General features: G+C 39.0%; 1 protein-coding gene across 1 annotated transcript in view; it reads left to right on the top strand.

The window, feature by feature from the left end:
- The first annotated feature begins 8727 nt into the window (after positions 1–8727).
- Positions 8728–16471, top strand: part of pdlim4 (PDZ and LIM domain 4) — a 54809-nt gene continuing 47065 nt past the window's right edge. Inside the window, exon 1 of the mRNA XM_042498849.2 lies at positions 8728–8985. Coding sequence (XP_042354783.2) covers positions 8893–8985 — 93 coding nt within the window. The 5' untranslated portion in view covers positions 8728–8892. The remainder of the gene's footprint in view (positions 8986–16471) is intronic.

Genomic DNA, 16471 nt, shown 5'->3' with positions numbered 1-16471 from the left:
AATGGATGGTTTGGTGGAAATAGTTTGATGATTCATCCTGGTAAGCTTAATTATATACCCTGTGTGAGAGAAGGAATTAGAAAGAGAGAGTGGGTGTAAGGGCCATAGAGAGGAGGGACGAAAAGCGTGAGAAAAGAAGGAAAAAGTCACACTTTCCCAGATAATATCAAATTGAAATAGTTGTAATATATGATCACAAGTGACATTCAAGAATTTTAAGTGGATTAGGTTGCATAATGTGACCACCAAACTGTCTCACTGCGCATCAATCAAGTGTTGGGTTAGGGTTAAGGCATTTATTTAAAAAGCAACAATCACTGCTAAAAAAATACATTTCCATTTATGACAACATTACGGTTAAGGTTGGACACAAATGTGACTTGGTAAGGTTTAGGGAAAAGTCATGTTTTGGGTTAAAATTAATAATTTGTTCAACGGAAAATTCGCCACCTTTCAAGTGTATGTCCAATCTGTTGCAGAGCTGTACCAGCAGTGCCTATGTGTACCAGGATGCATTACGCACAAAATTCCCACTTTACAAAAAACAAGTGATGAAACATTCAGTGGTGATTTGCCCCCTTTAACTTGCTGGTCAGTTGATAAAATTTGTTTTGCTTTCTAACCTTCTTAAGGGTCCTCTTTAATGCAGCAGCCTTGCCTCTCTGTGCTGCATTTTTGTGGCTGTATACGCTATAGCTTGAATAAATACAGCTGAATATCCGAGTCAGCCAAAATGCTAAAATGTATCCTCGTCCATATCATCCTCTGCGCTCATATTTTAGGATGCCATTTTCACTGTTGGAAACATGACTTGTTTGCAACTAAATCTAAGAGAGCAAGGCAGTTGTGTTTTTGAGTGTCATCTAGAGCATGTCCCCTGGCTACCCAGAAGCTAGAAACCCACATGGAAATAGCCTGTAGTTCCTCCTTGTCTTCAACTACGTCACTGTCACATCAAATGATGACGCTGAATGCAGGAAAGCTTTGATGCAGTGAACTCAGCTTTTTCGGTCAATATGGCATGCACTGAGGAACGTATTGCTTTAACTGACTACATTTACCATCAACACAAATTGGCCATCCACATAAAAAATAGCAAACTTTCCCTTTTACTTTGGGGGACAGTCGTTCTCATGAGTAATAACCACTTGGTTGAGGTAGGGAAATGAGTTGTAAACAAGTTAGAAAGTAGCTTTAGTCCAACTTTTGTTTTTTATGGTAAGAAATGTCACACCACTTCCTTCACAAGATTTACAATTCCTTTGGCCAATAAAGGCCAAATATTACTTGAATGTGAACAAGCTGCTTTGGGGCATTTACTGTTTGTTGTTAATCTGGAGGACAGTCTCAAAAAGGGCAAATAGGCCAACACGGCTCACCCAATATGGATGCAAAGAATCTCAAAAACATTTAAGGTTGAAAGTCAGCACTCAAAACCTCAGTTACTGTTTCACTGTAAAAACAATTTGGGCGAATACAGAGCCAATTCAAATGCAGAAAGAAATTGAGTAGGTGTTCATTTATGTATGGACTGTGATGTATCTGGCTCAGACTGATTCAACAAAACAGTTTGTATGAATAGATTATTACATTAGTTTTTCAAAAAAATGGTAAACTCTGCCTTGTGAGGTTCTTACTCACATCAGCCTATGAGACACATAGGAAAAACTACATAATAGCACGTTTGAGACACATGCAAACATGCTGAGAACACATGTCCTCACATACCACCTACAGCTCTGTACCTATTCATGCTTCTTTATGACAAGCACATGCCTGGGAAATGTTATTCTTAAGCAGTTTTATAGGAAAAATCTGTTATCCAAACTTAATGAGCAGATCTGGTTCCTGTTCTTCCAGCTAAAACCTGAGAGGGATCAGTCAATGTCTGTGATTGTTTTGCAGTTTCAAATATGACTTTGCTGTGTTCAGTTTGCCAAGGTGATATCCAGCTGCAATTATCATAGTGTTTCAGCCAGTGGTAAGATACTGAGTCCTGTCACTGTTACAGTTAAAAGGACAGTTCACCCCAAAATCCAAAATAACATTTTTTCCTTTTGCCTGTAGTGCTATTTGCAGTCTAGTTTGTTTTGGTGTGAGTTGCAGAGTGTTGAAGATATTGGCTGTAGAGATGTCTGCCTTCTCCCTTATGTAACGGAACTAGATGGCGATTGGCTTGTGGTGCCAAAAAATATATTTGAAAAACTTAACAGCAATGTCTCTTTCCAGAAATCATGACCCGTTTACCCAAGATAATCCACAGACCTTGTTGTGACCTTGTTGTTTTATGTAGGAACGATGTACTTTCTACAGAACTACACCTGTCAGCTGCACCTTGCAGAAGGAAGTGTACATCTGCTTATGGATGAGAGGCTTGTGCTTGTGGCGCGAAATGTAAACTGATGGTGTCCTCTTTTGCAGAGGTGTAACATAAGGCAGTAGGTGTACGCTTTCTTCTGCGCAGTGATACTGTTAGGGGGTGTGGTTCAGTAGAAGGAAAACAGTTCCTACATAAAACTGCTTTCAACAAGGTCTGTGGATTACCTCAAGTAACCAGGTCATGATTTCTGGAAAGAGACAATGTTGTTGTTTTTTTGGCACTTGGGGAACCACAAGCCGAGTGCCATCTAGTTCAGTTCCTCCCAACTGGTTCAGCCACCAGGTCCATGTGTCTCCTTAGTTATTAGATCAAGGTCCACTCATTAGATAAATTACTGCATATTCAATTTTATTTGACAAAATGTAAACAACCTGTTGGCTTAGAACACAATAAAATAAGACATGTTGCAAGAATAAACAGAAACAGCACTGTGCCAGAAATTCACTGTACTTCAAAATAAAGTGTGTTTTATATAAACTTAATCTAAAAGTCACTTGCAGTCTACTCAGAATGGACCCGCGACCCACTTTTGGATTATAACCCACAAGTTGGGAACCACTGATCCAGTTTGATTATATTGGAGAGAAGGCAGACATCTTTACATCTCCAACACTCAGCAACTCACACCAGAAAAATCTAGATTAATAAAAAAGCACAACAAAAAAGAGAAAAATGTGTATATTTGAGTTTGGGGTGAATTGTCCCTTTAAGCTATGGGTGCATGCCTGTGCAAAGTCAATAATACAAGAATCAATCAAATTCAGGCATCAAATAATAGTAATATTTCATTAAACACGATGAAATAAAAGTATTTTAACATAAAGCTCAAGGTTATTTTCTCCAGCTACACACTTAGTCTCTCCTACTTGCATGTCAGCACACTGGCTCAACAGTTAGTGAATACATTATTCTTATTAGATTATATCTTATATTTATGGATCGTACTTGGAGATCAATTCACATCTGTTTGTTATTCCAACAACAGTAACGCTTCAGCACTATATTAAATATTCATCGCCAGCATCTGGTCAGTGTGCATGTGTGTCTCTGTGTGTGGCCAGGAAACGTAGCCATTCAATTACAAGGCTGCTGATAGATGTCAAGGTTGATTTTTAAGGAGTTATTGAAACGTATACATTTGTGTGCAATTAATCATGCTTCCACCCTGACATTTACTGAGCATATAGAAAGAGAGACACAATGCTTGTATGGATACTCATACACTACTGTAGGAGCTGCTCAGTACAATTACCATAAACTAGTTGCTATTTAGCAGCTTCACAGGCACATTTAGGGCCTAAAGTTTTGATTCAGAGATAACTGTGAAAGATGCGAACACATACTGTTCAGATAAAGATAAGTATTTCCCCTGGTATCAATTGTTCTTCTCTATTAATTATTTATAATACATCAACTTGCAGATGGTTAGTCTGTAAGTCTGCAGAATTCTTAGGAGATAGCTTAGGGCCTGCGGTGGTCTTATGCTATGAAATCATCTGTTTTTCATCTCTGACTCAGCAATATTGAAACCACATAAATTAAGCTTCATGACTTCCCTACAACTATTTGCTTCCCCGTGGGTTGCTCCAGGCACAGCACTTAAAGTGGCACCATTGTTTCCAGTCTGTGCCAGTACATTCAGCCAACCACTTTCAATGCAGGGGACATAAAGCTACCAAATGTACTGTTAGCTGAAAAAAATGCGTTAAAGAAGCTTTGTTTTGTTGTTAATGCGTCAAAGATGTTACTAATCAGGAGTTACATCTGCCTCTAGATTAGGCCGCAGCAGACTTTTGGACCCCACTCAAAATGATGGTAGTGATTCTGAGCTCTGCTCCTAATGGGATTCTGAAAATAAAACATTGACATATTATCAGCTTGTTGTGGTGAAAGTGTTGTTTCTTTATTGACATGTATCTGTCAAACATTTAGCAACATTAGAATTCATGATGAGTCATGTTTCTGGCCAGCTGACAAAATTTAAGTCCAATATTAAGGCCTAGAAACTCCAGACCGACATCAAAGAAGTAGCAGCAATGAAAGCCGACTGTTACATTGCCTCACGTCGCCTGTGTCTTGATCAAAAAGTTGCACATACACACTTTGTAAAGACTACAACCGACAGCCAACCAACATGTATGTTATGCGTGAAAGTAAAGTACTCTGTACCAGCAGACAGCGGTAGTCTGTGATCATCATCCAAAAAAGGGACATCGGAAGACCGTCAGTACACAAGTTAGCCAGTTTGCCCATTAACAACACAATCCAATTTTGAAAAAACAAAGCATATTTAGTGTATGTTAGTGAACAATAATACAAACCATAAGGAACCAACTTTTCTGCAAAAGAGCTCAATGGCTAAAGAAAAATAATCTTACCTTATATAACAAGTTTGTTTTGACCCTCTTGACTTTCGCCCTTTATTCACTTTTCTAACTGGTTTCTTTTCTCTGTAAGAGAGGGACTGCCAATCAGAGTAGTTTCATTCACAGACGTGTACGATTCAACATACTGAATAAGCGGAAGAAAAGCTGACAAGGGCCAATGATGTAAAGGACACACCATAGCGACTAGGGCTTTCCAGAAGACCAAAATTGATGGCTAACTGTTGACTTGGTGTGTCAAGGCCTTTACTAGCAGAGGCGTGGACTCAGAGTTAATATTATGGAGACATAAGGACTTCAACAAACATGTTGAAACAAGTGCCAAATTTTTAAAAAAGCATTTATGATTTAGGACTTGTACTTCAAAGTTTCAGACTTTGAAGTACTGATTACTTTGTATTCTGTGATGACATTAACAATTATTAGATTCTGTTCACACCCAATGACAAAGGTGAGGAAGCGATGATTGCTCAACAGTTCGAATGACATCACTTTCCCAGACAGCAGAGAAAATCCAGACGGAGGCAGACAGCTCATGATTACAACGCCGCTCGTCTTACCTGCTTCCCCTCAGGTTTTCCTTGGCTACGTAATACAGAGGCAAAATCAGAGAGTCAATAGATTTGTTGGGATTTAAAAGGGCCTCTTTGGCGCTGCCGAGGGTATGTCGAATGATGACCATCCAGGGAAAAAGAACAGAGGGTTGGGAGCTCTCTGTAGTTAGGTTTAGATTTATTGGGAACAGGCTTTGAAGAAGATGCATATCCGAAATGTCATCCTGTTCATCTGCTCAATAAATCTCCAGAGCAGTCTGCAGCCCTCTCATCCTTTCTTGTTGTTGGTTAGTCACCCTTTGATGTGCCAGGGAAAACAAGTAAAGGGGCAGTCTCTAAATAATGTTTGGTGACATCTTTTGAAACATGATTATTGTTTTTTTTGCATGGTGTTTTTTTTTTACTAGTAACCCTCTGACACCTGGAATGACATCACTTTTCTTGTACTGCGTTCAGACACCTTTCACATGTCTTTAAACTTTTAAACTCTGAGCGAATTGGTTCGATTTTTTTCAGAAACAGAAGAAAAAAAGTAATAAGCAACTTGCCAAAATAAGAATTATATATTTTAAATTATTTTACTGAATTATTATACTTTTTAAGTAATTTTTTTTCCAGGTCATTTCCTTTTCTTTTTTTTTTTTTTTTATTTTTGTGTTTATTTGTTTTGGAGTTGTTTTTTTGGCAAATTTTCAGTTAATTTTCTTGTACTTTTTACTAAATTCTTGCAAATTCTTGGGTTATTTCTTAATTAGTTGACCACTGTCATATACCATTAAAGTGATCATACAGCTTGCGTCATTACTGTCTTTACGTGCTCTGTTGTACCCCAGCAGCTCATTGCTTAAGTTTATACAAGACTTCAAAAACGGCGTCATTCATTATGCGCTGATGATGATACCTGATGTTGACTTTGACATCTGTGCCACTGTTTTTACACGGTAACTGGGATGGGTTAGTGTCTGACTCACACTGACTCAGACCTTCAGACAGAGCTCCACATGCCTGCAGTCGTCTGAACGGCAGATTCCCAGGAATGTCTATGATGAGATCATTCCCTCTGCAGAAGAGAAATCACACTCAAGCTCAGTGACTCACTCTGTAATTGGCAGGGGAAATGAAAGAATCAAGAAGTGGGGCAGAGAGGATACGAGGATATCCATTGACAAATGGGAGAGGTCTTTTCTGCCAGTGAGGCGTCCAAATTACAGCACAACATCTTCATTGTTCAGGATGATACTCAGGTGTTTCAGCTTTTTGCTTAAGCCCCTGATCAGTGAGTTAGTTACTGGCCTTAGTTTAAAGGGAATGTCCAGATTAGCATACAAGCCCTAAAGGCCATAACTTTTCTGTTTTCATTTATCTTTAGTCACGCTAGCAGCGTGGCTTTATGGAGGGCAAAGTTGCCGTGTCAGTCCATTGGATTTTTAGTGAAATGTTTCGACAACTGTAGAATGGATTGCCACCAAATTTGGTACAATTATTAATGCCCTCCACAGGATGAATTGTAACAACTTCGGTGATACCAACCTTTCAACTAGTTCCATCATGAGGTCGAATTTTAATTTAGTTTATGGTTTTTGTTTTGTTATTGAGAGAGAGAAACAGGGCCAGTTGAGGTTGTTCTGGCATCTGATCAGGATGCCCTCTGGGTGTTAGAGGTTTTTCAGGCGCGTCCAACTGTTAGGAGGCTCCTGGGTAGAACCAGAAAACGCTGGAGGGATTATATCTCATCTGGCCTGGGAATGCCTTGGGATCCCACACGAGGAGCTGGAAAGCTTTGCTGTGGAGAGGGATGTCTCGATTACCTTTCCCACCCTGCTATCCCTGTGACCCTGCCCCAGATAAGTGGATGAAAATGGATGGGTGGACTTTGGTTTATTAACGAGCATCTGAAAAATTAATGACAATCCAAATAGCCTCAGCTGCACGTTGTGATTAGTACTAATCAATATTGCTAACAAATGTTAGCATGCTAACAACTTGGTATATTGTTACAGCTTCAAAGAGGCGCTAGCTAGCACCATCAATTTGTGGCCAGGAGAGCCACAGCCCTCTTGATACAATTGTTTTTGTGTGTTGGTGTGCCACCCCAAGATTTTCAGGGGCCCCATCTGGCTGCCCCTATGAAAGTTGAGACATAATGCAATAATGAAGGTGTGGGTATGTAGTTTATTTATTGAAGGGTTAAAATACTGACCAGTGTGTACTTTAGTCATCAGGGTTTCAAAGTCATGAGACTGACCTTTTCAACACACAAACAACAGTGCATCAAAGTTTTCTAGTGCTGCTTAATGGTTGCACAGCAACAGCTTATAACTTCTGTTAACATAGGCTATAAAATAGACTTTATTCTTGCTAACTTTCTTACAAATTATAGTTTTCAAATAAATATATATGCAGGATGGCTGACTAAAATGTAGGCCTATAGTATTTTTTCTTTTTCAATCTTTATTGAAAAAAATATATGTACATGTACAAAAACTACAGATATGTAGATACTAAATATAATGATACAAAAATACAAGACTATAACCTGTCCAAGCTGTTTGGCAACTTCAACTTATTGTATTGGTTATTGATTGGCAAACTAATTTTTAAATTTGATTTTAAATAATTTTAAATTATCTTTTGCACCTCTCGTCTGCACTTTTGCTATACTTTTAATGTTGATTTTAAGTCATTTAGCAATTTATTTTACCTTTTATATCTTCTCTCTTTACTCATTTTCTGTAAATTTATCCTTTAATATGTTTAACATTTCATTCCTCTTTCAGTCACCCTGTTGTATAAAATGTGCTATATCGAAAGAAGCTGCCTTGCCTTCAAATTAATATCTGAAAAATAATAATGCGGATTTATATACTTTTTAAATAGGCTATATTTTGAATAAACTAAACTGAATTTAAATAAACTGAATTTATATTGAGAAAACAAGCATAATATTACTCTTCTTTAATAATTTCAATATACAGGTTGATAGTTTTATTAAGCATTTTAATATTTATATGTGTAACATATTTTTCTAATTCTCTTTAAATGTAGACTATAGTAAAAATAATCCGTAGAAATATAGATTTTGCAAAGGAAGTCATTGATGTATGAAACTTACCTGTGTGTTGACTGGTGTTTCAGCAAGAAAAGTAACTGAAAGAAACTTAAATGAATGACAAGTCAGAAACATGGACCACCCAGCTAATCATCTGACGATGGCTTACACTGCTGAACATCGGTACCCTAATTTAAACTTGAAACAACAAGCTGAGTTTTGGGACTCTCAGTTGACATGTCCCAGCAGCCTGCGGACTGGTCCCCTCCCACTGAGGACAGACCGGCTGAGGGGAGGCGGGCGGGACAGCCGTCATCCCACGTCAGAGGCGGCTTCGTTATTTAAACTTGAATCAAAAGAGGAGGACAGTTTTCACAGACGGGACAGCGTTGCCTAGCAGCTAGGCAGAGGACTGTTGCTACTTGCCTTTTTTTTAAGTGACCCGTATATCGAGGAAGAGCGGATATTTCCCCCTCTGTCCGCCTGTCATCATTCTGTTTCATCTCGCTGTCCAAACTGCCAAACATGACCCAGACTGTGACACTAAAGGGACCCTCTCCTTGGGGTTTTCGGCTGGTGGGAGGACGGGACTTCAGCACACCGCTCACCATCTCCAGGGTAGGTACAGACTTAGCTGTCTGCTGCTTCGGTGTGTGTCCATTCAGGAGCCGTGTGCAAAGTGCAGTATCTCTATTAGAAACCGTGATGGACGTGAATACTGATGACTGTTCGCTGGATGTCGGGAAAGTTTGAGCAACACAGAATCAATTAATTCATTAATTAAAGAGGTGGCCAAGCACTGTTATCCCTAAAACCAGAGCTGTGTGTATGAACAGGAGCTGTACTCTAAAAGCTGACAGGCGGTGCCGTCTAATTCCTGGTAGCTAAAGTTGCTAGTACAATTTAGTGAGTCATTGCAATTGGCTGCAATTGCAATTAAACTTTCACCCTTACTGTGGCATGTCCAGACTTTTTTTTTTTTTTTTACTGGGTGGCCCAACTTGGGGCACTGACTTATGCAGGGGGGGGGCATGATGTAGGGGCACTGCTGCTATAGCTTTAATAGCTTTAATTTAACATTTTTATCTCCACTACCCATACCTACTTAAATTTACTAACATCATGGTGTCTTACATTCCTGTTTATAGTTTAGCTTAAAAGATAAAATATACCTGCCAATCACGACACAACAGAGTGATACCACACAGTTGAAAAATAAAGCATCCATATATATTTCAAAGAAATTGTATAATAGCAAATATAAAGTGCCAAAAAAAAAATAGATAAGCCTTCATGAACATATGTTTTAACAGTTGTATCAGTTTATTTGTGACACTATCCTGGGACATTACTGCCTCTCAGGTTTAAGACTGAATTGCACCTATAATTGAAAATTCAGTTTACTGGTCAAGCAGTTCAAACTGGCTGGACAGTAGCCAGTCATAATGGGATGGCACCTGGGGTGGCCAATTAGATTTCGGGAGATACAAAAAAACTACAAAGTGGACAAAACAAATGCCGAGGGTCACAAAACAAAGAGAAGGCACAAAATTACCTAAAACCCCTCACACAAAGAGACATAAAACAACTACAAAGAGACATAAAATAATAACACTAGAGGCAAAAACAAACACAAAGAGACACAAAATGACTTCTAAGAGACAAAAAAACACCAGAAAAAAAGTGGCATTATGATCACGATTATGTTATCACTGTATGTGTTATTTGATTGATCATTGTTAAAATTACTGATGATAGAAGTAGCTCGTAGAAAAAGTAGTGGTGAAAGTATTCGTGAACTTTCCTGACCCTCAGAAATGGGTCAAGAGTCAGTGTGCTGGCAGTGGATCTGGCAGTAGCCAATAGTTCATCCCAGCCAGGGTAAACACAGCGCGGTCCTGCTGCAGGGCTTGCAGGAGGACGAAGGGGGGGGTGCTGACATTTGTTTTTCATCAGAGCTCATTGGCGCTGCTGAGGGGTTCCAGGTGTTGTGCTCAGCTGTATCACCAGCCCCAAACCGACCCTTTAACTACAGGGCCCTAGCACTTCAAACTAGAGGTGTAATTTTTAGATTTACGGCGGGCGATTAACGACTTTGAGAGAAGCAGAAGAATCCTCGAGGGTCACCTGAAGTGCTCTTTGTTTTTAAACGCATCACTAGATCCCTAAAAAGAGTTGTGATGCAGTGGTGAGGCATACTTTGATTTAAAGTGTGAAAGTCTTGTACGTTGTACCTGTAATAGGTTTGTGCTTTCAACAATAAAAAGTTGCGTGTTTGGCACCTTTGCTTCTCCAAATCACAGTGAAAAGTAACTGAATTTCGCAACTTGAGAGAAAGTTCTGGGGACGTAGCACTTGTGCATGGAGTAGAGTTTCCAGCAGAGACCATGCCTAAGACTAACCCAAAGATCCACACCACAGGCTGCTGCATTTCTCTTGTGTTTTGTGCAGACTTTAAAGTTAAAATGTTAACCAGCTTCAGGGCATTTTGTGATACATATATTCCCTTCTTAACTCCTTAACTTAAATCATTTGTACAGCAGGCAAATTAAGGTTTCAATACCAGTGATTTGACAATTTCTGAATTCTGCCATTTCAGTCTCTACACACTTGCACGACTGCCAATGTGAAAACCGTGGCATGCACAGGGAACATTGCATTGTGAGCATTGCGTAACTCAGTGATGATGGCATCAGTAAAATAATTACAGGTTGCACTTTACAGACAGTTGCATAGCAAAGACTGCAATAAAAACCAATGCTGACACGAAAGAGCTGCTTGCAAGAGTGAATAGGGGACTTTTGGCTAATTCCCACATCTTGGCTGGGAAATTAGAGAAGGAAGCAGCTGGTGAGATGCAAGCATATTTATCAAAATATGTAATGTCAGAGGCATAAATACACAGTGTTTTGGCAGCAAGAGCCAGCATTACGCTACCTCCTGAAGACTTTGCTTTCTACCAGCCATTACAGAGCAGTTCAGTGTCCAATTGACATCACATGCTCTGAAACATCAGCTGACAGCACAAAATCTGTTACTGGTAGAACACAGTAATCGCTGTATTCTGCTGTCTAACATTCTGGTTTACATGATTTAAACTCAGGAAGAAGTGACTGAGAAAACAGAAATGGTGGGAAAGGAATCTTCTCGCCTCACCTCAAGGGAGCTGGTCGCATTCAGAGTCTGAAGCACACTGTGATTCATTGCTATTGATATACTGGAGTATCTCCTAAACTTGCTATTCATCACATGCTTTCTGCATTCTTGCAGTACAGTGCATGCCCAAGACGGCAATTACAATGTGTTGAATGGTGACACAGAAAGAGGTATGTACAGGGAAAGGCCGAGTGTGTTTGTGAGAGGGATAGTTTATGTCATACAGTATCCAAAATGCCTCTTTGGGGGGCATTTCAGTGTCGTACAAACTTTAAAACAATCACTGCTGGCTCTGTAACTAGAGAAGATATAGTTTAAGAGAAAACTGAAATGCTAGACCTCATCTTTGTGCTGGAGTTTTGCAATATTTTATGCAATCCTGACAATCATACCCCTACCCTGCATGACTGACAGATCTCCTCCCCTCTTCCCTCTGTTATTCTGTAGGTATAAAAGTGAATGCCACAAAACACCTGCATTTGGAGACAGCGAAAGTTGTAAATACCAGAAAACAAGTTCTGATGGCAGCAGCTGTTTTTTCCCTTAAGGTGATAATGTCCAAGGATAAGCCCATTAGTCCCCTGCCAGCCCATTAAGTCTCTAGCCAGTTAATGACGTGTCTGCTTGACTCTGGAAACATTTGCCCTGCTAGTGTGTGTGTGTGTGTGTTCGTGTGTATGTGTGTGTACACAGTGGTAGCTTGTTAAATGGCTTTGTGTGTATGAGAAAGAACAAGTGTCAGAGAAACAGAAATAATAAAATTACTGATGTAACTGCAGAAGCATTTAGAGAGGATACGTTGAATACGGCAGCTGTGGTTTAAGCCCCTTTGTGAATGTGTGTCAAACCGGCGTCCTGGCAGAAGGTGATGCAGGACACTTGTCAGTAATGCCAACTGGCAAACTGTCGTCCCCTGGATGGAAATTTACAACTGAGTGTTGGTTAAATTATGGTCCGGCAGTGCACAGAATCACTGTTCAGCTTCCTTTCTGACACCTTTTTACTAGGTACGTTGCTGTGTGGTCTGTCTTGTCTGTTCCTGCATGATGGGAAATTGTCTGTGCAGCTTTTAGACAACTTTTATTGTCTAACTTAAATCATAATAATAAAGAATATTGATCAAATAATCCATTAATAAACTAATTGTTTTAGAACTAGTCAGATTCTTAAAAATGGGAACACATGTGATGTCTTTATTGTACTTCTAAATGCACACTAAAGCATTTTTGGCGAATCCAAAACTGAAAATCTTTGATTGGAAATGTCAGTCTAGTATGAATTCTTGTCATTATCAATTAATCCCATGGTCTGTAATGTAAGAAATTCAGTTTATATTTTCCTCAAAGTTCAATTTGTATTTGAATTGCTTCATTTTCCAGACAAACAGTCCTAAATAAGTTACTTATCACAAACGACAAAGAATAAATAGCAGTTGAAGTCAGGGTATGTTTGGTATTTTGCTTCAATAATAACTTGAACAAATTCATCACTTATCGAGACAGAAGTGTTTCAGCTCTGTACCACAAAAACATAATCAGTGCAGCAGAACCTATAGGCTTATATTTGTAGTAACCATCTGTATACAGTAAATGATCAACCTACATTATCTCACTGCTTCCTCTGTTTTTTTCTTTTGTTCCAATCTGTATGGGACCAAAGTCAAAGACCATATAAGTCTTATATAGGCTGGTACATTATCAGGGAAGTATAAAGTGGACTCTATCTCCATTTAAAGGATTATTTTATCATTTTAATCATCCCATAGTGTCAACAGTGGCTGCAAATGGATTCCTTCCTTAAGTGATTTTATAGCAGGTGACGTTTGGCTGAGATGAGGGGATCTCTTCACAGCTAGTAGGAACAGGAAGAACAATTGTGGAAAATTCTTTCAGTGTACCCATGGGCATGTGGGTATCTTTTAAGACAAGCTAATATAAGCTCGTAGAAAAATGCGAACCTATCCTTTTAGAAATAAAGAAGAAAACAAAAAAGAGAAAGTAAGATTAACTGAGAATCAGTTAAATACTTGTCATCTGTCATACAGTACCCATAAGCCTGCACTTAACATGTTCTCCTGGTTATGGAACCTCTAGAATTTGACAGTAAAGAGAAAAACCTTTGGTTATATGAAGTCAAATGGTTTCATGTTTCTTAAGCTCATTTTACAAGGGCATTGGAATCACAGTGCATGAATTAAGAACAAATATTACTAAGATTACATCAGCAGTTATACATCCAATGAACGTCGTGTCCTTTGTACCTTTTAATCTCTCAGTGTACGTCTGTCCGCCACATACCAGAGACGGGACATGTGACCTGAAGCCGCATGGGTTGTTTCTCTGACACTGCTGGTTATAATAGTCAGCTTCAGGCCGCTCTTTTCTCCAGGCTAGAATTATAGATGCTACGAGCTGCATCTCCACAACAAACTGAGCAAAAGATAACAGATGGTACTCTCAAAGAATTTCCTGTTGTCAGTGAGGCTGTGGAGTTCCTGAAACATTATGGGCAGGAGAACAATGCGAGTCCTTGGGTTGTTGCTGAGCTTTTCCTGCTCATATGGTTATCTGATGTATGCAAGTCTCTGTGATTGATAGCAAGGAAATGTGTGAGCAGTGCTGTGAAGATGAGCAGATTTCTGTTATTTTAACCAGGAAGTCAGAAAATACATCACTAAGGAATATTATAATTACTTGCTTGAACATGTGATAACATGAAAAACAGGTTCATAGTTTTCGTAAAAGCCTTCAATTCTGATTATGCTGTATGACATGACAGTACTTGTTGAAACAAGTGAAATGGACACAAACTCTGGGCATGAAATGTGCTGAAATTAACTGCTGGCAACACAAAAACAATTACAATGGAAAGTACAAAGGACCTTTTGTTGTGACAAACACAATTTAAGTATAAAGAGCGAGAACGTCTGCATATTGCAGGTGGGAAGATCATGGATAGGTCAAACAGATGTGGACTCTCAACGAGGAGAGGGTTGTTTGTGTCCTGTGTTTTATACAGTCTATGGTCCCCTGTGAAACCAAGAGTGAACGTAGTTACGGACATTACGTGACTACACACAATATGTACGTTTATATCACATTTTGTATGTAGCTTTTCTAACCAAAACCATGATTATTTTCTGAGCCAAGTTTTTTTTGTTCTCTAAACCTAAGTGGATTTTCCCCCTAGTCCTAACCAAACTGCAACTGTTTGTAATAGACGTTGGACTGGCATTGATTTCAGGTTGCCTGCAAACAGTTTTCACACATTTTATACCAGTCACCATGTATTGCATTGTTAAGTAATGTCCATCATGTATTTCTTTGAGATTGTGCCTTTTTTTATTGATAGCATTCATGTCATTTTAGTTGACTTGTACTGCCACAAACAAGTGTTTGTTTCAATGTATTTGCTGCAACATCTGCCATGTATTATAACATGGACTGTGTGATGATCATGTTCTACATACTGAAGTATTACATAGTTAGAAAGAGCGGAAACTCCTCAGGGAAAGATTATCCTACTTGCAAGAGAAAGTGAAATGACTAATCTGATTACAAATCAAGTAATTGCTACTTTTTTAATGACTGAGAATGATGAGTAATATCACACTCATTCTAGTCATACACATAACACACTATGACTCCCATTTTCTCGTGTTCTCCTCAAACCCCACATATTTGATCATCAGCTGCAGTGTTGCTTATTGGTCTTGGCAAGTTTAGTCTCTTTGTTTCAGTGTGATAATCACACACCAGTCAGAGCCTCACACTCCGGGCTATGTAATGGCTTTCCAAGGTCATATCCATGGTTATGGTTATCAACAGGTTCAACAAGCAAACAAAGGCTTTTGACACGTTGCCAGGAATTACTCTCTGTGCTGCTGAGACATGCGACTCAGTCATCCCACCCTGCAGAAAACGTCTCTGTAAGATTTATGATGAAACCTTTGCATGTGATAGAGTCTTAGAAAGCTTATAAATAACCAACCAGTAGGTGTTGATTTGATGGTTTGAAGAAGCAACTTGCTTTCTGGCCCCTATTGAAAGATACGCAATATGCTTATAGAGTATGCTGTGTGTTTGTGTGTCTACATTCAGAAGAAAAAGCATGAAATTGGCTTGAAATAAATGAATGCTGACTTGTTTTACAACTAGTTACAACCAATCTAATAATAACGTTACCATGTTAATTTAATTAAAAGTGTCCTTACAGAAGTATCTGAGGGTCATCGTGGATCAAATATGTGCTTTACTTACAGCTGTTACAGAAACGAAGCCTCATTTTCAGCAACAAAGACAGGCACTTCTAATTACATGTCTTAAATCTCTGACACAAGCGCTGATGACATGACAGAATACTTTGCCCCGAGGCTGACGTCATACTCGAGTAAAAGTGTCTGCAACTTTATCAGATACAGTCCACATGAAGACACTTACACAAACATTCATTCCTGTCTTTTCTTTTTTTGTTTCACGCTCAAACACACAGAAAAACACAAGTGGCCACAGTGAAACCACAGCCCAGCTCACATTCATCAGGCCTCAGCGTGCCACATGATGACTCTGTGTGACATGAGGCTGTCATTTGCTAACCACTCTATCTGTTAGCAATTAACAAGGTCGCAGTTTGTGGAGCGTTCTCTCATGGAAACAATGTGACTGTTTAGATTACCCAATAACGAGTGAAGGTGCTTTCTGCACCATCACTATCTAATCCATCATGGTCACATTATACATGGCCTTATCAAAATTGAGTACATTGAGTGAGTCATTTTTTTTTTGTTACTGGCAAGATTCATTTATATAATTATTTTTTTCCCCGGAGACAAAGACATCCCCTTTTGTGGATGTTTTTAAATATATTCCACGAATATCTGCTGCAGCTGAACGTAGGTTTATTGGGTGAAAATTGGATTGAATTAATCCCATATGATCTGTAGTTGCTA

The sequence above is a fragment of the Plectropomus leopardus genome, chromosome 15 (genome assembly GCF_026936395.1).
Source record: "Plectropomus leopardus strain MGB_pleo_1.0 chromosome 15, ASM2693639v1, whole genome shotgun sequence".
Taxonomy (NCBI): Eukaryota; Metazoa; Chordata; class Actinopteri; order Perciformes; family Serranidae; genus Plectropomus; species Plectropomus leopardus.
The sequence above is the reverse complement of the archived record's forward strand: the minus strand, read 5'-3'. Positions and strand labels throughout refer to the sequence as shown.